This window comes from Fringilla coelebs, assembly GCF_963513975.1.
Source record: "Fringilla coelebs genome assembly, chromosome: 16".
In the NCBI taxonomy this organism is placed as follows: Eukaryota; Metazoa; Chordata; class Aves; order Passeriformes; family Fringillidae; genus Fringilla; species Fringilla coelebs.
In genome coordinates, this window is record NC_140042.1 from 6946058 (window position 1) to 6972188 (window position 26131).

The 26131-nt window shown below is 40.1% G+C and overlaps 1 protein-coding gene across 1 annotated transcript in view; it reads right to left on the reverse strand.

Annotated features, from left to right (window-relative positions):
* Positions 1 to 19190, reverse strand: part of CYTH3 (cytohesin 3) — a gene marked incomplete at its 5' end in the record, with an annotated part of 48271 nt that extends 29081 nt beyond the window's left edge. Inside the window, one exon of the mRNA XM_084216159.1 lies at positions 19001 to 19190. Within this exon, the coding sequence (XP_084072285.1) occupies positions 19001 to 19031 (31 nt within the window). The remainder of the gene's footprint in view (positions 1 to 19000) is intronic.
* Between the last annotated feature and the right edge of the window lie 6941 nt (positions 19191 to 26131).

The following is a 26131-nucleotide window of genomic DNA, read 5'->3' on the forward strand; positions in this document are numbered from 1 at the left end:
CTCCAACGCACATCCATCATTCTCATTGTTTAGCTGCTGGAAATCACACCATTACAAGATGTTCCTGAAAACATTTTTTTTTCTTTAGGATAAGTGCATACTTTGCAGGAAAGTTACAGCAAAGATATTATCATCATTTTGTGCTTCTAATAATGGGGGGAGACCCTAAAAATATGAATACTATTACCACATAAAAATACATTTTCAGGATTTTAGAGGAAATTGTTTCCCTCTGACCTGCTACACATTCGAGATCTTTTCCTTTTACTTCTGCAAAGCAGGTTTATTATATCAGTGGTACATACTTGTGTAGTTTTTTTAAAAACAGACAAAAGCATAAACATTGGAAATATGAAATACATTTTTGTTCCATATAGAAAAGGCCCATCAGGGTGACAGTACCATCAAGCGTGAAATCATCTCTTGTAAAAAACAAACAGTATTTCTTATAGTCCATAAGAACTACTTCAAATAAGGCAAGACTATGTTTCTGTTCTGGCCAGAAATAGCCCTACATAATTTGTTAATGTGTTAGTCACTCTAGTCAAGCAGAAAGTAGGCAGCTGCAAAATTGTGCAAAATCAGGGTCCAGATAACACTGATTTGGAGGGAAGGAAAATTTTACCTGCCTCCCAAAAACCATCTTACCTCAGATACCACAACTGACATGCCCTGCCATGGTACCTGCAGATGTTTCTGTCTATGGAATACAAAAGGCAGAGGAGTCAGCAGCAAGAGCAGATGTTTTACAAACTGTGAGCAGAGAACACGAGAACCAACAGCTGTGCAGGGGAACAGGACTGGAGAGGCTTCCCAGAGCTCTCGCATGAGCTGCTAATCCTGCCCGGGAGCCATGAGCTGCCCTTCTTAGCGGCACAGAAGCACAAAGAGGTGCTGCACAGCAACTTCCCATCCTCACCTTCCTACACAGATATACCCACTGAAACAGATATATACAGATACACTCCACAGAAACTGCAGAGGCACCTCCCTTGCTTTTTAGCTCCTAATTAGGCCTCTGACACAGATACTGGCCATTAGAAAGCAGGGTGTGTTTAAGTTAATGAGTTGTTTTGGTTTTTTTACTGTTTGTGCGCTTTATTTTCATGAGCAGCCAGTGTTGAAGGTCATGATTATATTATACTGACCTTCTTTAATTCAACAATGTGCCTTATTTCAACATTTTTACATATTTCCATTAGGAAACCAAATGTTTTGCAGCAACTAAATGAAAGAACCATTTTCAATCACCTAAAGGAGCATCACTTGGGGAGAAAGAAGAAAAAATACACAGGGACAAGGTCTGAGCAAGTTTTCACAGGTAATGAGTTGGCTCCTTTATGTTCCTGCACTGCTTTGCCATTCAGTGCCTGGACCCTGTTGTTTCTGAATTGTTTATTTCCCCAGTTCAGCAGGACAAAGGGTTTCACCAAGGCACCACAGAATTGCCCAAGACAACAAAACAGGCACAGCAGAAACTCCTGGCAGCAAAAAGGTACAGGGGACAGCAACCCCCTTGAGGTGAGCCAGTCCTAAAAGCAGCTTAGCTCAGCCCCAAAACCCCACCCTGACAGGCTGTATTCTCTAAATACTAAAAGTAGTTCAACCTGATATTAATAATAGATAAGCATGGATTTCCTTTCAGAAGCATTTTTCTTTTGAAGTCACTCCACTCTTGCTTCAAGATCAGAAGATGCTTCTAGGCCAACTTTTCTTTCTAAAATATGTAAATACAAATTACTGAATATGAAAAGAAAGCTGAGTTTAACTTAACATTTTAAGTCTCTTACCCAAATACATTAATACTTGCATTAATAATATAAAGTGTTAAAATATGCATATCCATGCATATTTAAGAAGTGCTGAAAAATTTTATGCCAGCTAATGTGGAAATTAAAAAAGGAGATGTTGGCCACACTGTAGTGGTGTGTGCTTCAAAGAGGGCTATGAACAGATTAGCACAGATACAGGAAATACTATCCAACATAACATATCCCTTCACCAGCATCAGTTACCAATTACTATTCAGGAATTCTGGTGAATCACTATTCTGATTTCAGTGTTACAGTTACACACTGTCATTTTATCACATCTTAACATCACAGTCCTGTTCCAACATGGAAAACAGTAACATTGAAGTAATGTGGGACAAATGCAATGCTGTGCTGTGCCAAGCACTGTAAGTAAAAATGCACAGGCTTGTATTGTCCTGCTGCCTTAGGGACAGTGGGGCCATCTATACTGCCTTAATATTCTCTTACTCTGCTTTCAGCTTTTTAGCAAAATGATTGCATCTGATTTCTTTTCTGCACAGCAAATAATGAGGGAGGGTGATCAGAATCAGCTTTGTGTAGTAATGCCACCATTATAAATACAGATATCAATCCTCCAAAACAAAGGGGCCTCAAGCTTTTTCTTTACACTGCATCAAACCAACAAAATACTGTCAAACAGAAACAATTTTTTCCCCCTCCTCATTATGTATGCTGTAAGGCAGAATCTCACAGATAAATAATTTCGGGAAAGCTCAGTAATAATTTTCTCTCTGTGGAGCATTTGTATGTGCAAAACTGGAGAAACAAATGGGGAACTTACGTAGTGCCATAGCTGAAATCAAACAAATTTTCTCTGATGTTTGCATTTTAAAGCCTTTGCTTATAGTACATTTTATTTATAGTATGCATTAACACAAATTTAGTCTTTACAGAGTGGAAGTCTGCAGATTCTGAATTTCTTTAGTACACTTCCATGGCAAGATTCAGGTCACAAAAAATTTTAGCACCCCCTGAGGAAGAGGATGATCCAGCAATAACACGTGGGGAGACCATGGATAGCAGCTGATAGCACATTATGTATCCACTGGCAATGCAGAACAACAGCCACTTTTCAAGTGGGAGTCTTGGGAAGGAAATCAGGGCTCCCCCTCAACACTATATAGGAGGTGAAAGGAACAGATCACCATGCCAACTACGCACAGCATAGCTAAGTGTCACATTAGAGATATCATGTCTTTAGCTGAAATCCTTCATTCACTACAGAGCAAAGAAAGGGCAGCAAAAGAGCAGTGAATTTTGCTTGCCTGCAGCAAAAAGAGAAAACTCTGAAATTAAAATGTGTAGATGCAATAGCTTTCCACAAGTAAGACCTTTTAAGCCACACAAGAGAAGCAGGATGTGCCTTTTAACTTGGGGCATTTATGGTTTTGCCCAATACAACTGCAGGGTATTACTAGACAGAATTATACAAAGAACTGGATGGAAAAGGCCTGGATGGTCCCATGACTAATTTCTATGACAGCCCAGCTCACTTCTGATTGAGCCAAGCATATAGACAACACTGACAGGAATTTAAAAATACTTTATCTTTAAGCAACTCTTCAGATGACCAGCACAGGAGAGTGGCTTGCTCAGACTGCTGATGGAAAATGGATGGAACAAGTGGGAGCCCATACAGATTGGGAAGCTGGATAGCCTGAAGTACTGCAGCCACTGCTCAGGATTTGGTTCTGTGGTCACTTCAGTGCATTTGGGGTGACTCCCAGCAGCTCTGCAGAATGTGAGGCAAAGCTTAAACTACTGACAGGAGAAGAGCAAATACTCCTCTGTCAACTTCTTTTCCTTGTCAGTCAGGAGAGAACTTTTTCTCCCAACCATCCCAAGGAGTATGTGTGGATGAAAAAGAAAGCAGAGACACTTCATCTCCCACTGGTACATGACTCCCAGTAGTCCCTGTGAACAACTGGACTAACCAGACACGTCCTGCTGCCAATCTAGACTTCTTTCAGCTCCAGGATCCAAGCAACTCAGACCAAGAAAGGGGAAAATCCTCCTGAAAGCAGAGGTCATTTCATCACATTCTGCATGAGGAAGAGGCAAACAAAACCACTGATTTCTTTGGCTTTTGAAATGGTATGAGAAGGAAAACAGAATAAGACTGTAGCAACGTGTTTCAGCTTTACCCTTACAGAAGGGCTGTGTTTCCCCAGTCATCCCGACTTACTGGGAAGAGGAAGTGGTTGGCTGGCAGGTACCTGCATTTTTTCCTAGGATAGATCTTGGAAAATAGACTTGAAAAGCAAACACACCATAGTAGCAGACATTCCTGTCAGATCCATTTCGAGAAGCAGCCTGGAAAATTGACAGGAATGCTGCTGAGCAGCTGCAGGGGGGTCCTGGAGCCCAGACCTTGTGGTCAGCCGCCAGCAATACCCCCAGATCCTGCTCAATATTCAGGCACAGCTCATCAGATCTACCGTGTTCCCAGCAAAACAGCTGGGCTCAGACAGGCTTTCTGTCACAAATTTCCAGTAACATCTACTCTTGGCAATAAGGGATCTGCTCACAGCACTGCACTCATTAGTGAGGAGCATTAGCCGTTACTTAGAAGTGCCGGCTGTTTCTAAAGCACACAATCCAATTTTCAGAAAAAAGCAAGGCAAAGTTGATTTTTCCCCTTCCCCCATTCCTGCCTGACACAGTTCTGGAGCTAGATTTCTGAACAGTACTTATTGCAGAAGCTTTCTATTTATTCATTTTCCAAGATGGCTTGCACAGTGAAGGAGGTGGAGCCACTGATGGATTTGAAAGCAATCTTCCTTCCCTGAGGAACAGCTATGGAGTGCCACACAGGACTGCTCATCTATCAAGTAACTGCTTGAGCAGCATTCATATTCACCCAAAACAAGACTCCAGGATGCACAACTCTGTGCACAATGTGATGTCTGATGTTGCGTAAGCCTTTGAAATTCCTGCAGTCTCCTCCAAAAAAAGTAACTGTGGTACCTGCTATGGAAACCACTGAGCTGCAGTACTTGGGGAGAAATGCACTACAGCTAATACAGTACCTTGCTGCTTGGCTATCTCAGGCCTGAAAGGCTCCAGTTTCTTACTGTTACATCAACAGGCCCATTGGTCACATTGCCTGAAGTCTGAGAGGGCATAGAGAGAGTTAGGAATTTACTCATAGATTTGTTGGTGAAGGAATAGCAGAGCTTCATTTAAGACTGTGAAACATTTTCAGATTCCTCAGAAAAGAGGACACACAGCTTTTGTGAATTGTTGGTTGCCATCACACCATGAAACAATTAGCTTGACAGGTCACTAATTCAGATATAAAAGAGCTTTTTATCTGGCCCACTGATAACAAGTCTGTTGGATGGATCCACTTACTGTAAGGTCAAACCCCTGGTCTCTCATTCTTTGCTTGGCAAAAGCCCATCAGCAGTCATACCAAATCTGCCTCACCATGCTTCCAAAATAGAGCACATTCAACATTTGATGAAATTCTTCTAAGTACAGACATAATTTATACGTTACAAAAAGAAAGGTTTTTCATACTCCAGGCAGACCTCCTGGCATTCGGATCAAAAATTCATTTGAATAAATGAGTTACATTCTTCCTATTCAAACTTTCCCCAACTGTTTCAACTAATCTGCTGAAATATTACATTGCCCTTTCTAAGCTGTTTTCTCTGCCCCTTACTGGCAAAATCACTGCATTCCTTCCAGAGATCAGTGAAAAATAATCTGAACACATAATCTTTTGTACTTTATCTTCAAGTAACTTAGTCATTTTTCTCAGCTAAGTATCTAACAAGAAAAAAAATCACATCAGGACAACTTCAAAGATCTAAGCAATTTAGTTGTATTACTCTCAGTGTCTCTGAGAATCAGCATTTTCCCTGAAAATGTAAGTAACTAACTGGGATTCTACCCTCAATCTTGTTTTGAAGTTCACCAGCTCCCACTGCTCCTAATAATAAAAATTTTTTCTAAGATTTCCACTTCATGCTATCATGCTCAAATACTAAGTATTTTTGTTGACTAGGATACAATTAAGTAGGACTACATGCTTTAAATCTGTGACCCCTCAATATAGCACAAAAGGTAACAAACGATATCACTTCCTAAACAGGCAAAACCTAGAGCAAATCCTGATTTTTCACCTGCACATACCAGTTCCATTGACAGTGTGGCCAGATGTAGTCTCTGCTAAACACCTTTCCAAAGGGGTAGCACCTTCAGACAGGGCTCTACCTGCACAAGCTTTTATTATACAAAGACAAACTTTGTGTAAGACTGAAAAAATCTGACTCACATTAACATACTTGCAATTATCCTAAATTTGCCTTAGGGCAGCCAGAAATACCAAGCTATAACTTCTGTTAAGCAGTCTGCAGCAACAGTGTCTGCAGCTCCAACACAGCTGACATACTGAACAGTGGGAAAACTTCCTACTGCAGTTCAGAAATTCTTCTGTGTATCACAGACATGGACAATGCAGCAGTGAGTACAAACCACCTGGAGAAAACCATCCACAGGTAAACTCCTTATTGATTAAATGATTTCCTGAACGCTGAAAGAAGTGGTTGGTAATAAAAGAAGTGGCACTATTAAGCCTAGATTTTGTTTCCAATAATTCTGACACACATCTGCACAGGCAGCAGTCTACAGTCCACTTGATAATCACACAAAAACTACTTCTAAAAGATTCTTCAATCATAGCATGTATTCTACATTTTAAATGTCTTAATAAGTGTATCTTGAAACTTTGTTGAAGCATTTGAAGCTCAACCAGAACATTTAAGTGCCATACTTAATTGACCCTGCAGATGTTTAATCAGGATCTCCAAATGTCCAGAAGCTGCTTCTGAAAAATTACATTGTGGTCCTTTCAAGAAAAAAGGTCAACAAAAATAAATTATAACGACTTTTAATCAGGCTACTAAATTCCATTAGATCTGACTGCAAGTATTTTGTCAGAGTTTTCAACTAAAAAGACAATTGGAAACATCTAATTTTTCTTTTCTTTTAATTCTTCTACATTCTTTGTACCTCAAAGCAATGTCTTAACGTACACTGAAGAACCTCAAAGCATAATTGATTACGAACTAACTATGAAAGTCCAGCCATCCTGTGCTATCCTAGCTAAGAACTTGTGAAAATAAAACCTTACCATAAATTTTCCATTTTAAATGCCAAATTGGTCAGTAATGAAATCTAGAAATACTTTATACTGATTTAATGATGATGTACATGCTTTCACCAAACCCTGCAGCATGCAACTTTGCACGGCACACATAATATACTTGTACTAAATAGATGACATATTTTCCATTAGAAATAGCAGCAATGGAAAATGACAACTTATACAGACCCACAGAATATAATCACAACATTGTTCACCAATGCCTGCCACCACTGTTAACTCTATCCCAGAAAGTCTCGAGAGGAAGCTAGATATAGTACCAGAAGCTGATGAACTTCCAGCTGTAAGGGGGTGGCAGAGAAAGGAAGCAGACTGATTAGTTGAATAGATTTATTGTATGCACATATTCTATGCTAAAACCCTGTATCTGCTTCAACATACACTTTTTGGAGTCATTTGACTGTTCACAATTCAAATACAGGAAAATGCTATCAGACTAACATGTGTTTGTTCAGCAGGAAACCCTGCATTCAAAACGTAAAACGAGGTAGTGAAAAGCCAAAACTTGGCTAGAATTGTTGTACTATTATTTCTCCAATGTGAGAAGGACCTTTTGATGTTCTCCCCATCAAGTTAGAAAATCAGATCTCCTAAGTCCATATGAGCTCCAGAGAAAAACACAATACAGTAACAGTTGCAGTGCAGTGCTCTCTCCCTCTCCAAGATGCAAAACATAATATACTACTTTCTTCAACTTGGCTGGCAGATTTTGTTCTCAAGCCACAAATATTTTCTTCATTTTCCTTATAGTGGGTCATGAATACAGCCAAGACATCCTAAAGCAAATCTGTTAGCCAAGTTTCTCATTCTAGTTGCTGTATTTTAATGGTCTTTGACATTGGCAGAGTCTACATAAAACCAATTTTGCAAAATGTAGTGGAAGTTGACCTGCACTTCAAGAAAACAATTAACTGAGATTCCTTTAGGCTCTTCACAATACACATAAAGAACATAGCCTTTAAAAATTGGGAGAAAAGAACTCTGACTACCATTCTTACTAAACAAGAATAAAATGTCGTACTGGTTATTTAATCCCAGCAAATGTAAAAAAAAAAAAAAAAAAGGGTAAAGCAAATTATTTGCATGGTATTAATTTAAAATATTGTATGCAAAAGAAGGACATCACAGATGTTTTTGCATAGCAGTTGGTTTGTGTTAGAAGTGTTCTGCCTTCTAAGGACAGAGTTTGTCCACATTTCACTTCCACTCTGAAGCCAGAGATCAGCTCCTACTTGCCCAGGAAGGAAAATAAGTTGTTCTTGCTGTTCTGTTCTAGCACTGAGGGGCAAAATGCCAGGCTATCCCACAGCCAACAGACCCACTACAAATCTTCATCCTTTCTTTTTTTTTTTCCCTCAAAAAATATTAATATCAACAACAAATTAAGGCACATGGAAAGAAATGCAGAATCCAGGTTATATTTCAGACGGTAATTATGTTTTAAAATTCATGTCACTGTCAGTATTGATGGATATAACTTACAGTATTTGAAGGATCTTTCAGTCAATCAGGACTTATAATTTGTATACTATTGTTATTAAACTTCTTAAATTAGAGTAGTGTAATTACAAATTGATTGAGTAATGACAGTCAAAATTAAAGGCTTGGAGTAACAGTAAAAGAACTCTGAAATTCAGACAGCTATTTGATGGACTCCCTTGGCAAGTTAAGTTCAGAATGAAGATTTGGAAAGGAAGTAGATACCTAAAAAACAGAGTTGGAAGCACCAAATATACCAAAGGCAAACCAAATTCTATAGAATTATATTAGGCTTCTCCCCTTCTTACATCCTTAGGATCTGTAAAACAAAAACTAGCAAAACACAGCATGAGTGAAATTAATAAAACCAAACCTGCTGATCTACTCCATGCTGTAGCATTATATACTGCACCAATACTGTAAAGAGAGTAAAGAGACTAAAAACCTTGTACTGTGAATGAGAAAACAGCATCTCCTTCCATTAAGTAATTTGAAAGAACAGGCACCTTCCCATTCCAACCAGTTCACTTCATTTCTGTTTAAAAAATTAACCAAAAACCCTGAAATGACTTAAAGTCTACAGCAAAATCTGAAGGCGTTTAAGTATTTCAGGATGGGATTTATGGCAGAGCTGTGAAATGGATACTCCTAGTTCCTGTTGCTTTTACTGGAATACTTTTATGAAGAGTCACTTTTTTCCCACCCTACCCTTTTCCTTTACTGAATTTCCACACAATAACTTAGATCTGACCATCACCGGACATCTGAACAACAATAAAAAAAGTTACAGCTGGGTCCTGTATTAGTCCCAGCTGCACTGGATCTTTGGCTGCCTTCAGAAAACAAGACAGCCAATAGGAAAACAGTAGGAGAATTTCTTTTAGCAGCTTACCTTCAAATAAACTGGTTTTTCGTATGCTACTACAACAAACTATTTTACTGGTCAATGTAAAAGGTGTTATTCTTCCTATTTTTTACCTCATTTCTAAAAAAAAAAAAAATTAAATTAAAAGAAATTAAAACTTCCTTCTTCAAAAACTTGTACTACAAAATGCCAGAAAATAATCATCTCCATATGCTCTTTCAAGTCTAACATACCACAACGGATTGATCTGCCAAGTCCACCCACCCACAGGCTCTATAAACTTGAGAGTATTATTTGTATTTAATTTGGATTACCAATTTCACCCAACCTTTCCCCTTCATAACACGTTACTTTTCTAAGCTTACCTACTCAGGTAGAAGATACAAAAGGAAAATAAATAAGTTTTCAGCCGAATAAGAACAATACCATAATGTATACTCTCTTTACTTTGAGTATCAGTGAATTCACAGCGGAAAGACTCGAACCAGTCTTTTTTTTAATGTTTGCTCTTATAAAATATCACCTAATCTTTTAAAACATTCATGTGATACTATGTCATTTATTGGTACAAGACCAAGACTAAACACTGCAGTCTTTCCAGCTTACATTGCACAAAATGAGAGTGAAGAAAGTTACATGTATTCTTATTAAAAAAAAAATCACTGGGAGTGGGGAAGCTTCCGCTCAGATATTTAAAAAAAGAAAGTTACTATATTTAATGCACAAAAATCCACTTCCTATAGCCAAAAAAATAATCAAACCCATATGCTCCATTCATCTATGCTTGCTAAAACATGTACAGCAAACTGAAATGTCAGCTGCCTAGAAAGGCTGATCACACATAATACACAGAATACAGGCTTTAGACTCAGCCTGAGATTCCCACAATTCTGAGATTACAGAATTCATCAGCAACATCTACACAAAGAATAAAGTACTCCCATATACCTGGAACTTTTTAATCTCTCCTTTCTGTGACTGCAAATGTTTTCCTAGACACAAGAGCCAATTCCCTAAACTTTGACTAGCCTTGGCTACCAGTATCAACTTCCACTTACAAAATGGTTAATCTGCAAACTGCAAATCAGGGATGACAGCAGCACAACTGATAAGAGATGGTGGGAACACGAGCACAGACACTCTCCCTGTCCCCAGATGAATGTTGGATGCTACTTTAAAATGCTGCTACTACATGATATGATAGTTTTAATGACTAAAAGGGTATGGTAGTTCAAACCAGAACAGCAGAAGAGGAAGTAAAATAAAAAGTCAATAAAGTAATATAGTTACACAGTCACTTTTGAGTCTATGAACATATACTTCCATAATAAGGACTACTCATTTATGCATTTACAGATACCAAATGCAAAGTGAGTTTTCCCCAATTAGTATATACTGGGTTTACAAAATACAAGATTATAGCAAGGATTATTTCAGCCTAATAAAGGTTCTTGAAGGCAAAGTGATTGTTTTGGGTGGCTACCAAGCAGAACCCTTTCAGTTAAACGAAAAGAAAAACCATTTAAAAATTTGAACCAAAAATACAAAAAATGTAAAGGGAGACCCACAAAGCAGTAGAGAGGTGCCCATTCATCTACCCCATGCAGTGAAGTCCAGAGATCTATTCACAGATCTGCTACAATGGCCCATCAGCAGGCAGGGTTTAACACAGCAGCTCCTGCCTGGATCAGAGCCAGAGGAGCACTGCACATGCACAAGAGAGGGGCGAGGTCCTTCTGGTCTCTCAAGAAAGACTGAGAATGGTCCTGTGCAGGACCCAGCCCTGTACTGTATACATGAGGAGCTTCATGGTCAGAGAATGTATCTAACTTGCAAAGTTCTTCCCCAGGAATGGAGTTTCTCCTTAACAGAGCCACCATCTCTTCTTACAGCCACTGTGGTTTAACCTCAACTTCCTGGGAAAACAACTTTCCTCCACATCCCCTGGCTGGGCAGCTACAACAGCGGAACAAAAATATGCAGCAGCTTTACAAATTCAAAAATTTCATTTGCAAGTGGTCGAAGCTGTACTCAGAGTACAGGGCCTGGTGGGAAAATTCCTCCTCGGTGCAACAGAATGACTGGGCAGGAAGTTCATTAGGACAAACTTACTTGAGTAAGAAAGACAAAAAAGAAAAAAACTTACTTGGAATTCGACTGCTGAATATAAGAAACACTGCCTCAAGCAACCACAATTACTTATTTTTTAGTTACTAATGCAACTACAAATACCCTTTTTGAGAATTCCCCCTCCCTTGTAAGTAAGGCAGTGGGATTTGTTTATGTCAGAATTTGACTTTACAGACAACACTGATTGTGAGCTAAACAAGGACCTTATTAAGGAACATGATATCTACAGTACATGAAAGCAAAAATGTAACAGCAAATAGACTCTTGAATACTTGGAATTCAACAAGAGAACAGCACCAATGGTATTTTGCAATATGAATCAGATATTAAAATAAAAATAATTAAAATCTGCATTCTAGAAGTTACACTAATGAGGCAGTTGTATAAAAACCTTAGAGGTGACTCATGAAGAGATTACATCTCACAGTTCCTCTTAGAGAAAACAGTGTGAGGCAGTTCCCTTACTTGCATATGCTAATTTTTTCAGCCTTTTTTTTTGTGCATGCATGTGTGTGAGAACAAGAGACATTGGCCACATTTGTTTTCCTACCCATCAGCTCCTTCTGCCAAAGTACACCTTGCACAGCACTCAATTTCCATCTCATTTGACTAAGCAGAAGATGTTCCTACAAGCTGTGTGAGAACTAGCAGCTGGATAGAAGAGCCACCAAAACTAATTCCCACAGTAACTGTAGCTTCTTCCATACCCTGAGATCAGCAGACTCACAGTTCATAATTTTCACACAGCTTATTTGTTTTCTTAAGACACTCAATATATTTAATCTAAAAAAATCAACACTGGTTTCTCCTTTTTTTATTAAGAACGTACATTAAAAAATCCAACCAACCTCTTGGGCATGACAGCAAACACTAGATCTGAATTCAGATTAAACTTTCACAAATGGACCAATCTTAGATTATTGTTGAAGGATTTTCTTATGGAATTCAGAAGAATTGTTAGGAAAATCAATAAAATCTACCCTCATTGGGACAATTTCCATTATGCTGCTAAATAACAGAATCAGTTTCAGTTCTTCTATACACCTGACAGAAGATAACTTTTTCATAATAAACACCTGAAAATGAGGCTAATCACACTAAGAATGCCAAGCTGTTGAAAAATTAAATCAAAACACCTTCAAATCCTAGATGAGATTATGATTTAGATTTCCCAAGGTTCCAGCATGCAACATTTCCTGTTAACTCCATGTGATCCAACTGAATTTGTCAAACACATTCTTTTCCCTAGAAAATACCAGATAACATTAAGGTTTGCCTTTCAACATGTCAACTTTGACTGGAAAACCTACCCACTTATATCATACCTATTTGAAAGCACATACCAGAAATTGAATGAAATTGTGGAAGCAGCTACGTATCACTTTATTTTCGTTAAATAAAACTTTGTATTAGCAAATAATGTGTTTAAAGAACCTCAGAAAGTAATGAAATAAATGTGACACAGATGTTCACCAAAAAAAAAAAAAAAAGGAAGAGAGAGAGAACAAGAATGTTTTTACTTCATAGCAACCAAATAGGTCAAGCTATTTCCTTCTTCAGGCAAATCTCAGAGGACTACAGAACACATGGTTTTCTACCAGATTTTGTACGTCTATCCCACTAAGAGGAAACACTGCTGTCCAAAAAAATTTGCAATACTAAGTTTTCCCATGAAGTTGTTGAAATTAAAAGAAGGAAGTCATATGCAATTAAAACCCATTTGCTAGATGTTAAAATTAAACAAATGGCATAAAAAAATAGACCTTTACTAACTCATTTATACACCTTTCCTGTACAATATATTGCTCTAAAAGAATGCACAGTAAAGAAGTCAGAAATGCCAACAGCACATCTGTTCACACAACTTCTCTTTTGCTTTTATAAAACAAAGTAAAACACCACGTGTTCTTCACTTCCCTGGGATCCCTGCCTCACAGTTCTATAGACTGACAGGTTTTCCTAACAATCCAGCTGCTAAGGATTTATTTTTATCCTCTGTGAATGAAGCACATGGTCATTAGGTCCAAGCTCCTCACTCAAATTGGTGCAAATCTTTCGTACATGCTTCAGTACTCATGAACTACAGAGAGACAAAGTGAACAAGAAATCATTAAATATCACATTACTTTAAAAAGAAGGAAAATTCATACAGATTCACTCAATTGCCATAAAATGTTAACTTGTGTCCTGGCTGGTCCCATGCAGAAGCCGACAGAAAATGTGATCCCATAACCAGATTAAATCTATTTGTGCATTCAAACGGGAAAATTAACATTGCATAGGAGAACATATCTTACTCTGCAAGTATGTCAATATTCTTCCATTGCCCTTTCACTGCCATTTTTATCACAACTTCTCTACAGACTATTTTTTACGAAGCAATAAATTACAACATCTCACTATTTACTTGTCAATAACCACTGGGGATGCCAGCATGTGTCCGAAGACATCAAAAAGAGGAAGTGGGTGGAAACAACATTAAGAGCTGTTTCAGACTCATTAAGCTTAAGATGACAATTACGCAATGTTAAGATGTCAAACAAGCCAACATTTTAGCTGGGACAGATGGTGCTGGATCCAGAGCACACAGAGTATATGCTGTGAGTCACCAGTTTAAATACGATAGTTCCACTCTTATTTGCAAATTTGGTTATCCAGAAACAAGTTGTAAAGAGAAAGAGAGTGTTAAAGCATGTACAGGGTCCTGCAAATCTTCACCAAAAAAGTTGGAAGGAGAAAGATCATCTTCCAAAGTAAGACAGGAGGAGGAGGAGAAAACTTCTTCAAAGAAGTGAAAAAAAAAAACTAAACCCCACAAGATTTCAAAAAGAAAAATATAGTAAACAGTACTAGAGGCAGCTGGCAGTACAAAGAGGAGGAAGAGAATGTACTGAGTACAAGGGGTCAGGACGAGTGTGGAAAGGACCTAGGATAAACCTCAAGGAGATACTCTGAATTCAGAGAGTGACTGCAAACAGCTTGTTCAATGACTTCCAACAAGGAAGAGATGAGTGATAGTTCAAATGTTGGCCTTGGAGTCAAAGATGGGGTGTATAAAGAATCAGAATAAACTATTTTTGCATTGGGAGGGAAAAGAATGGGGCAGAAGATTGCAGCAGGTAGGATGGAGCTACAGTTTAAGTGAAATATTTTAAAGCTTTTCAAACCTTTATTGGACTAGGAAAAGAGAGACTTACAGGACAAAAAGATGGCAAGCAGAATCAGAGAATGATTTGGGTTGAAAGGGATCTCAAAGCTCTTTTGAATTTACTCCCCTGCCACGGCCAGGGACACCATCCCAGGTTGCTCCAAGCCCCATTCAACCTGGCCTTGGACACTGCCAGGGATGGGACAGCCTCAGCCTCTCTAGGAAATCTGTGCCAGTGTCTCACCACACTCATAACAAAGAATCTCCTCTAAAAATCTAACCTAAATCCACCATCTTTCAGTTTAAAGCCCTTACCCCTTGTCCTAACACCACACACCCTTGTACACGGAAGAAAATGGAGGAAAGTATTTTTTTTTTTTATTTTCCCTTGAAACAGCATTCAAAATCCTAAAAAGAAAGAAGGAGAAATATGATGGGATTGAAAAAAATTATGTGAACTGCAGAATATATCTTGAAAATCACTGTGCTGTCTCACCTACAGCATCCCTTCAATTGGTGAAAGCTCTTGGAACTCCAGTGATATTGAAAGATTGCAAGATCCATTTGGTAACAGTGGCCCACGGGGAGCCCGCTTTCATGTGGCTATTACCGTGATTCCCAGCCCTTGTTCTGCAAAACACACTCAGTTCCTGCCTGTAAATCCTAGAGCTTTCTTTCCCAGCTGCAACAGAACAGACAGATGCTGTTAGAGGCACACTGCTCCCCTAAATCCACGGCATGCTTGCATTGCTGAGCATGTCACCAAATACCATTATATAACAATACATCAAGTTTGGCAACCAACCACCTCTGGAAACTCTATCAGCAAAAATTTCACATTTTCTTCCAAGTCACAGCTAAAAATATCAAACATTAGGCTGAGAAAAATTTAACAAGTTACTGCAATTAACAAGCATATTTTCTGATACCACCAAAAATAACTAATATGTACAACATAATTGATAATACTTTATTATGACATTTTTTATTGCAGTGATAACAGATTAAATGGTTTTGGGCTAAAAATTAAGATCCTACTGAGCTGACAGGTAATCCTAAGAAATATGAGATTACTTTTACCTATAAGTAGGTAACTGTTTTGCCTTGCAGAAGAACAGAAGTCATCCAATAAGTCTGGTTTGGCAGCAAATCCACGATCTGGTCTCTTGGTGCCTCTCCTAATGAAGGACTGTCTACATTCTGTCCTCATCACAGACCCAACGTGCTACCTGGCACCACTGCTGGCAAACACAGCCAGCAACTAACAGAGCTTGGCAACCCAACTGCTCTATCCCAGAAGAGCTTCGACATTCAGAAACAAAGCACAGAGTTTGGGGAACAGTAGGGAAACCTCAATGCCATAATTAGTGCTATAATTTGGTCTATTTGTCAAGTAGAAGCAGGACTTCAACCTTCTGGCATGTGTGTTTAGAGCCCTTTGTAGAGACAGTGTAAAACAAACATACAGAAGCTGCTAAGTACCCAACCTTGGAGTCTTTTTCTAGAGGAATGACACAGAATTGAATTGGGAGCACTGAAGAGCTGCTGGATGACTGGAGTCAAATTCAGAAAACAAACAGGAGCTCTATCCTCTGCCTGCAGCACTGACTGTTTATGCATTTTGACCTTTCACAGAGGATCACTCGCTCACTGTGTGACCACACCAAGAGCGCTATTGAACGCGAGGGTCCCGGCCACTGGCACTGCCACCACCTGACGGCCAGCCTGTGAGAAAAGCCACTCAAACCACACAAGACGTAGTTTTAAACCAAGTGGGGAGAGGGAAGAGGAGAAATTTCCTGCACTAAGCAAACCACAGAGATATTTTAACACAAAAGCAAGTTGAGCCAAACACCAACTGACTCGGATCATATCGCATCAATAATCCATGCACAGAGCCTCTGCTGAAATCAATGGGAGGCTTGTGTGGAAGTGGATTGTATAACATAAATGCACGGCCCTGTTTAGGGCTCCACACACAAAAGAAAAAGGAGGTACTGAGAACAATCGCCTTAATTAGCATTTCTCTTCCATCGAGTGCTTCTAAAATAATCAATTCTAACTTTACACAGCTCTGTTTTCATTCACAGTTTTTATCAGAGGTGGTAAAACAACTGACCCCATTTGACAAATAAGAGAACTGAAGCATAGGATGCAAATCAAAGTGATGAGCAGCGCAGCAGGCAGAGCTGAACTGGGAATAGCAGCTTACCTTCTGAATCACACTTTAATGTCCTAGATATTTACATGCTTATCTAGTTCAAGTCTCTAATTAGGGTGACTCCGTGCAGCCCTTAAATAATTTTGCATACTTCCTAAAGTACCTGTGCAGAGTGATAAGCTTAGCTGTAAGAGTTTCCCATTCAATAATGTCAATTTTATGAGGATTTAGAATGTCCTAGAGAAGTTCAAAACACTGAGCTGCCCTGGTCAGGCTCCAAAGGGAGTCTCATTGCTCAGGTATCACAAGTCTCATTACTCAACAGCAATAAAGAGTTTTAAAACAGGCTGTCAAATCCACACGTTTCCTGTCATTAAAGCAAAAAAAAAAAGGAAAAAAAAACCAAACAAAATAACAACTTGCCAATTCATTAGCTAGAAGCGACCTAACTAATCCTGGTGTTCCAAACTGACAGCAATCCCTAAGAAAAAGTGAGACTGGGTCTCTATTCAAAAATAAAGTGCAATACTTACAAGGAGTCAGAATAAACTATCAAATATACCAATTGCAAAACAAAACTCCAGTCTTGTCTGTGAATGTTTTACAATACACTATACTGTAGTTTGCCCCCCAAAAACAACGTGTTTATTAAAGTGATATTAGCTTCACTTGCACCCTAGAGGTACAAATCAGGCTTCACATATAGAATCAGTATTTAGCTTAATGCAGACTGTGTCATCCCCAGGTCCTGAGTATTCGTCCTCCTATGCAAATCCAACTTTCAAATGCTTAACATCTTCTGGAAGATTAATTCAGCAATATGTCCACTTTCTAGTTTACATTTTGCACGTTATTAAGTACCATATTACACAGGGTTAGTACAAATAACAAGCATGTTCATTTCCCTTAACTACAGATGCAAGTCCATAATACTGTGAAAATAACATATTTTGAGTTAAATGAGCTTTCTGCTCTTTACAATTACAGCGTTCAACTGCTTTGAATAATAACTTTTTCAGAACTGGCTCGCTTTGTCTTTTGCTTTCCTTTTTCAGATTTTTTTTTTAAGAGTTAAGTCTATCACTGTCAAAAAAAGCAGAAATGCCCGCTGAGAAATGGCCACATTTCCAACCCACTGCTTCAAGAATTATTTTTCTGATTCATCACAGCATTATTTTTTCAACTTGTCAAAACAAACACCACACCCTCTTGATTTCCGAGTTCTGGGTAATTATATTTAGAATTAGCAAGTAGCACACAACTATTAATCATACAATGCTTAGCCCTTACTTTACCTATTTAGAGATCAGCCAATGCATTCAAAGGCCGCCTGTTTAGCATCTGGCTTAAGATATACCCTCATCGCCCCATTCCGCACCACCACGGCACAGACGGGCACAGACACACTGAATACAGGGCAGGCCATGCCGTCGATCCCTCTGCCCCAGGGCAGGATCAGCTCCTGCTCAGCCACCATTATCGCTGATGATACACAAGAACTGGTTATTTCAGGCAGCAGCTTTACACACGCACTCACAAAACACATTATAAATTAAAGGAGGGAAGCGTGTGGCACGTCCGCAGTGCCTTAAACTGGGGCAGCGCGCAAGCCGGTCTCCAAAAGATAAAAAATACAAATAAGAGCTTCCCCAACATGCGAGTCCGGATTTTCTAAAAGTAGTATCTAGCAAGGTTAACGCCACTGCCTTTGGAAACAGTTCACCTTGTTTAAACTGGCTGAACCACCCCGTGATTATCACCGAGCCTCCATTAAGATGACACACACAAACAGAGCCCTCGCAGAGGCTCAATTACTCTTTTCTCCGTTCCTACACCCCCAGACGCGTACTTTTTCACATTTTGCCCCTTCCCCTCCCGCAGCGGAGGAGCAGCTGCAGCAGCGAGCACGGGGCTGTCACGGCGGCGGGGCCGGGACCCGCCTGCCCTGCCCTGCCGCCCCCGGGAGCGCCCGGACCCGCCGCGCCCCCGCCAGACCCTGCTCGGGCGCGGGACACAGAGCCCCCATTGTGGCCCGACCCCCGCCCGCCCGCCCGCCCGGGCACTGCTCGGTAGCGCCGACACAGCGGCTCGGCTCGGGGGCGCCGGGCGGGACGGGGCAGCACCGGCGGCAGGGGCCGCGGCCGCAGCAGCTCCCAGGGGCTTCTGCCGTCCTGCCGCCCGCAGCGCCGGCTGAGGGGCCGCGTATCCCCCGCACGAGCCCCGCACTCACCGCCGCCACCTCCGCCACCCTCTTCGTCCATGTTGGGACCGCGGGCAGGGCGCTCCGCGGCGGCCGCGGCTCAGGAAGGCCCGGGGCTCGTTCCACTCGCTCGGCGCCTCGCGGCCGCTCCTGCTCCTTCTCCTCCTTCTCTTTCTCCTTCTTCTCTTCTTCTTCCTCCTCCGCTGCTACTACCGCCGCCGCTCTCTGCTGCTGCGCTCCGCAGTCCCGTCCCTCCCCGCCCAACCCAACCTCAGCCCCAGCAGCCACCACCGCCTCGGCCCAGCCGCCCGCCCCTCTCATGTGACCCGCGGAGGGGAGGCGGCCCCGCCCGGCCCCTCCGCTGCCACCCGCGGCTGCCCGTGTCCCTCAGCGCCCCGGCTGAGCCCTGCTGCGGAGCGGAGCCTCCCGCCTGCCCTTTGCGGTGTTCCCTCCCCGGCAGGTCCCGCACGGCGCGGCCCCGCAGCGCCGAGGCCCCTGAAGCGACTTGCCTGGGGGCTGTCGGGGGTCGCCCGGGCGGTTGGGAGCGAGAGGAGCCTGGGCCGAGTCACTTGGCTCGTGCCGGCTGGGGTCGTGTTTTGGGGTCTGCAAGAGCCAGAAAATGTCTGCAGAGCCCCTGACTATTTTGTGGAGGTCTAATGACTCTTTGGGGAATTATAAAGGGGAGCGGGAGGAGACTGGAAGGTGAGGGCTGAGATGGCCTGAAGCACTATAGTGAAGGGGGATTAGGTGGGTTGAAGTCTCTGGAAAAGAGCCCGAGACATCTGATGTTTCTGCATGTTTTCTGCTGGTTCTCGCTTGCTCCTTTTTCTTGTGTCCGGTGCTTGGTGCTCCCCTTGCCACAGGGGTCATGGAGAGCCTGGTGTAGAAGTGGGACTGTGCCCCATGGGCGGTGCAGGGGTTTGTGTTGGTGAGCATTGTCTGTGTGGATAACAGAATGGACTCTCCTGCTTACTGTCCTAGGAGCCAGAGCATCTGTGGCATTTCTTTAGTCTTCAGTAAAGATCTTCAGTGAGTTACCTACCATGGGAGTCGGGATATCAGCAGCCTCCAAAGTCTGTAAAGGTAAGCCGAAGTGTACTGGCGCACATCACTCTTCCTTCCTTCCTTCCTTCCTTCCTTGGCACCGCCCCTTATTATTTTTTAAAAACCGTTCGTGTCAAAATTTTATTCAGAAAGGAAGCTGTGGGAGGAAAAGGTCAGCCAACAGGAAAATATCGGGTTTTTCATTTTCCTTTTGTAGGCTGGCATGGGACAGAGCACTGTCTAGGAAGCTGTGTCAGGAGTACTCACCTCTTGACACGGCTGCTAATAGGTGGTTATTACAGCCCATTTTGCTGAGAGCTGAGGTTTGCCTCTGACAGCTGCTCTGGTGATAAAGTGTTTTACCTCATCTAAAAATCATAAACCTTTAAAACACTCCTCTTTGTCTTTCATATTTGAAATTAAATATTGTTACACGTTTAGTAAGTTAGTTATAAAAAGGATATGATTACATAAAACAGAAGCATCACCTTGGTAAAAGATTTATTTTGAAATTATGTCTATAAAGTGCCATTAAAGGATGGTTTAAAATAAGTCAGTGCAGATGAACTGACAGTGGGCTCTGAATATTTTTGCACACTGTGCAAACTGTTCATTTACATTAGTGGGGAATCTGGTCCATGAGAAAAATTCTAATTTTATAATCAATCACAGATTGTTTGCTGTCATTTAATTTATGCTGTTTTACACCTTTATATAAGGTATATGTTTTTATGCCTTCCTTCCTTCCTTCCTTCCTTCCTTCCTTCCTTCCTTCCTTCCTTCCTTCCTTCCTTCCTTCCTTCCTTCCTTCCTTCCTTCAATTCTACTCCAAAATAAAAAAGGCTTATCACTCATTCTAATAGCAGAGGAGAGTGAAGTGTGGAGAACAGTCCTCCTCCCACCCATTCAGTGCAAAGTTCCTGTTGACCACATGAAATCAAAACTAGTTTTAAAACTCTACAAATTAATGGCAAAGTGAAAAATTACTTTGTGATGGAAGGAAGATATGAAAAATATCTGTCCTAGTTACAAGTGACCAGTTGCAATATTTAATAGAAACTTCTTGGTGAAATCCAATTCCAAACTCATAGAAAAGGCTCTTTATTATACCTTCATTATTAATTTGAATAGGGAAATTTTCAGTGTTTTGCTGAATCTATAGCTTAGTGTGTTGGCACTCTGGAATAGATGTCATTTAATGCCTTCTCAAGAAGAGTCTGTTCTTTCCAGTCCTGCTTTAGTAGGATGACTTATTAATGATACATAGTACAAAAGAGTCCTGAAATTACAGTGTTCTCTCCAAGGCCTTTGTGTGTCTTTGAAAGGATGGCAGATATTCCTTAAAACATTTTCATTCATGCTGTGTGTATCATAAATATAGTTGCTTTGCATGGGTCTGATCCTACAAGTGTTCTAAACACAAAACTTAAATCTGTGTACAAGGTGGTTTAGTGGACAAAGCTGTTCAATTTGTAGGTTAGAGGTGTCACAGACACTTTTAAGATCAACCCTTTCACTCTGTTGCCTCATTTTCCTGTGTCTAAAGTAAAGCTCATGTCTGGCTGTAAACCTAACTAGGTCAGGAGTAGATTTTTTGAAAATGTGTAAAATCAAGTAAAGAATTACAGTCACAGTTCCACATTGTAGCTATAGCAGTTCTGCCATAGCAGAACTCCTCCCTGGTTTTTGGCAATTCAACAGTAACACCACTATCATTAAGTATGGGATAGTTCCTTACCAACAAAGATGCCAGGAGCAATACAGGTTACAATCTCAGCAAATTCCAAGACAAACTCCAATAAATTATTTCCTGCTCATGTGAATAACTTTTTTTGCATCTACTTTGTTTTCTGGAATTTTGATCGTTCTTCTGTTTTGAAGTACGCATGAATTTTAATTTTTTTCTTCATATTATTGAGACTTTTAATCAACAGTTTTCTCAGGATTGCTTGATTATTTTTTTTTTCCTTCTTGCAATGTCTTCTATAGTCTTAGGTCTATTTTTACCACCAGTATGTTTTGTCAGTTTCATATCCACAAGTCTAACCTTCTGTGTTGGAAGAACTTTGTAGTCTGTCATTCATGTAAATAATAGTGTAATAGAAGGTCTTTTAGTGGAAAATTGGGCTTTCTCCAAAACCTGCTGTTGGCAGGGTTGATTCCTCAATGATAAATGTGGTTACTTGCTGAATTTTCAGGTAATATACTTTGTCTTTTTTTTTTTTCCCTGTCCCTCTTTGGATAGTTCAGTAACTGTTCTGATTCAATTTCCACTAAGAAATAATTTATCATGTAACTTTTCATTTTAAGAGTTGAGGAGCACATCTGTTAGGGCATTTGTCCCTATACGGAGAGTCAGTGAAGACAACTGAAATCCTTACATCACATTTTTGTGGTCTATAAAGCTCATTAAATATTAAGCCATTCCTGTGGGCTTCAGTTTGAACCAGATTCCAAGAGCAGTGAATGAAAATAAAAATTTTACGATTATAGATTTCATAAAGTTTTTATTTCTAATCAAAAGCATGAGCTATGAGGATGTTCATAGTAGCATTGTATTCAAGTATAAGACATAAAATTCTGAATTTTCTCAATGCAGAAAGAAATAAAGTAACTGTTGGGCCATCAGACTGGATGTCAGTATCAGCCACAGGGAGATGGAATAATGCTCCTTACTGTTGGAAGGAAGACTCACCTCCATGCAGGTACTCCTGTTTCTTGTGTAGGCACGACATCGCTCATTTGCAAGTCTGGCTTAGTGTGATTTCTGTTAGATCTGGTGAGATGGATAGTAACCCTGAAGGAAAACAGTTCATCTCAGAGACATGAACATCTGTACAGTCTTAATAATACATTCTTAGAGGATATAGATCTATACCAAAAATATAGATACATCTTAAATGATACAGATGTTGTGCAGTGTTTTATAGTCTAGAATTGATTGGTTGATTTTGCAACTTGCTCACATAGATGTCTCACGTTTAGGAAAATGGTGCAAGCATTACATTTCCTAAAGCAACATCTTATTGATAGAATCACTGTCAATGATACCCAGCCACTGTATTAAAGAATACTTTTGTTTCAAATCTAGACAGTCAAACAGTTTTTATTTTTTAAGAAGCATTGCTTAATAGTTTCCATGCAGGAAAATCTTAGAGCATCAGCGTGTCCTTTTTTTCCCCTATTTTTTGGGTTGTTTTTTTAAAATTTATCAGTACTTGAATAATCTAGTATTCTTAAACCCCTCAGGCAAACTCTTTGACTTCCTCAGCCTGGCAGATGGGTTTTAGCCATGTATTGTTTCTTAAAATGTTTATGTTGTCACACTGATCATATTTTTCTCAGCTGGAAAAACATTTTTGTAGAAAAATCCTGTTTGCTGGTTGTCTCAAAGGTTTTAAAAGTGCTTGTACCTTTCATTTAGGCCAAAAAAATTTTACATGCAGGTATTTTATATTGCTTTGGGGAACATCAAAGCTAAAGCTTAGCAAGTCAAACATCTTTTATGAATGGTACATTTTGTATGGATAGGAAGCTAGTTCCATTAAAACAGTCAAAACCCCCAGGAGTAAAGATATGTCTCTTCTGAAAATTTTGCAGGGGTTTCTTTCAGATTAACTTTGAAATCATATCCTGAATTTTATTTGCAGTTAAATTCCTATTCTTGACACATTTGAGGGTTTGTGGGTTTTTTAAGATTTCTAAATGAACTTTATCTACCCCTAGCATCAAATATTACTGGTTTTGGAAGTCAGTGGTTGTTTCCATTGTGTAACACTGATAGGGCCACTTGTGAGTCATTGAGGAAACAACACCCGAATGTCCCAGTGAGAAAGACAAAATGCTTCAAAGATTGCAAAGGTCCATCACCTCTGTAATTCTTCTGATCTGAAATACACTTTGCATTAGAACTTGTTCTACCTGTATTAATTATGCACAGTACTAGACACAAGCAGGATGCTTTCTAGCATGAAAGCTGGGCCTGAAATAACAGAAAAAGAGGACTTGGATTCAAAGAACATGGGCTGAAACAGATTGTGAATGGAATTTTGCAGGAAGCTGGAGAGGGTTTTTCTATCTCAGGAAAGTGTAAGAACTTGATGTAAATTAGCTCTCAAAGGAGTGTGTGCTGATTAAGGCCAGACTGTTCCCACCCTGAGAAGTAGCCACAGTCTGAATTCTCCCCTGCTGGCTAACTCCAGCTTGGCATGGTTAGATGTATTCTCACATACTACTCTCCAGTCTCAGCAAGGCCTGGAAATTTAAAATTCCTCATTCATCCTACAGTGGGAGCCTCAGCTGGGCTGCAAACCATGCATGAGTCCTGCTCTGGCTGCATGCACATGGCAGCAGCTGATGGATGGGAGCCCCCACAGTTCCTTCTGCCTGAAGAAACCTCCTCAGCCAAGTCCCAGTGTACCAGGGCTGTCATCCCCTGGCACAGGTGGCAGCCAAGTGTCAAGGTGTACCTGCTCATGACACACAGTGTTGGAGGGGTCACACCAGGTGCTCTTGGTGATTCACCAGTGAGTGAATGGCATATCTCCACATGAGCTGGCTCAAATCTTGCTGCTGGCTAAGTTAGTAGTGCCCAAATCTGGGTTTAATAAATATGGAACCAGTCAGGAGCAGGAACTGGCAACTAATGATTTTGACTTATCATGGCCTCTGAGCTGTTTGTGCAGCTGTTCATGAAGCCATGCCATAAATCCAATCTCTCAATTCAGGTTTTTAAAGTTCTGTTTAATCTAATAATTTTTAACCAGAATTGTTCCATTGATTAAATTCATGCTCTGGATCCACAAACAGTTGCATTAGCACAACTGCAGCACTGGTAGACTGTGACACACAGATGGTGTGGAAAGAAGGAAGGGAGGCTGCTGGATGGTAAGTTTGTCTGTGGAGACAATATCCCTGTGTAATTATAATCTTACTCTGAACCACAGACTGTCCATTAATTTCACTTTCTGATCCCTCATGCTCAGCCCTTCTCAAACTGAGCCTGTACTCAGGCTTACATGCTAGTTACGTCTCATCTGTGCAATCCTAGATCATCTAATGGTAATAAATTGATCAAGATTAAATGTGAACATGTATTTGCATTTCTCTCAAGTTAGTGAGCTATGAGTTTAGACCAAGCTTTATCCTGGCTTTTTACTGGCAACAGGAAGACAGATGATATCAATTCTAACATAAAGCCATCAGGAGGAAAACCACTCCCCAGTCCTTGTTTTTGAGGGTTTTGGGTTTTAAATAACTTTATACTACCAAGTTGAATTTGTACAAAGAATTTCATGCCACATTGCCATCCAGAAATTAAATTTATTGCATCATGAAATTGCAGTTATATACTGCTGAGAGTAGGCTTTCAGCTTCTCTCATAGGTTATTTTTGGATATACCTGTTGAGTCTAAGGAAAGGGGATGATTCTTTGTTAAAAGGTGATGTGTAATATTTTAAATTCTTATGGTCTCTAGCCAAGAAAGGTCCCCATTTATTACAGCTGTTGCAGTTAGAAATAAACAAATGGGTCTTAGGCAGAAAAACATTACTTAAATCCTTACCCTCTCATGGTTATATGTACTGTTTTATACCTTTCATATCCTCACAGATGTAAGAATAATCCCATACACATCTATACCAAATAAAAAGGCTTTGGCATTTTCTTACCATAACTGAAGTGTACTTTCAATTTAAAAAGCAGATCCTCACCTTAATTGTCTTTCCCCTGCTGTACTTCTCTTTATAGTCTTAAAGAAAGAAAAACTTTTCTCTAGGCACAAGAAGATGTTTAGCAAGGGAGAGTTGAAGTTAAAACTTGGCAAGAGCTAAAACAAAGAATTTTTCCAAGGAAATGGAGGAGACAGGTCAAATTAATTCCTTATGTAACTCCATTTACCTCAGTACAGTTACAGGAAGGATGAATTTGGTACCTTATACCTCTGTGGTCAGAAAAAGATTTCTGTGATCTCAATCAGCACAGTATAAAATAATAATTCTTGAGAAACAGAATTGTAATTTAAGTCTGGTAGAACTGGCCTTGTTATTTTTAGTCTAGTAATATGATTGTAAAACAACAATACGTCTGCAGAACAACAAAAAAAACTCTTCATAAAA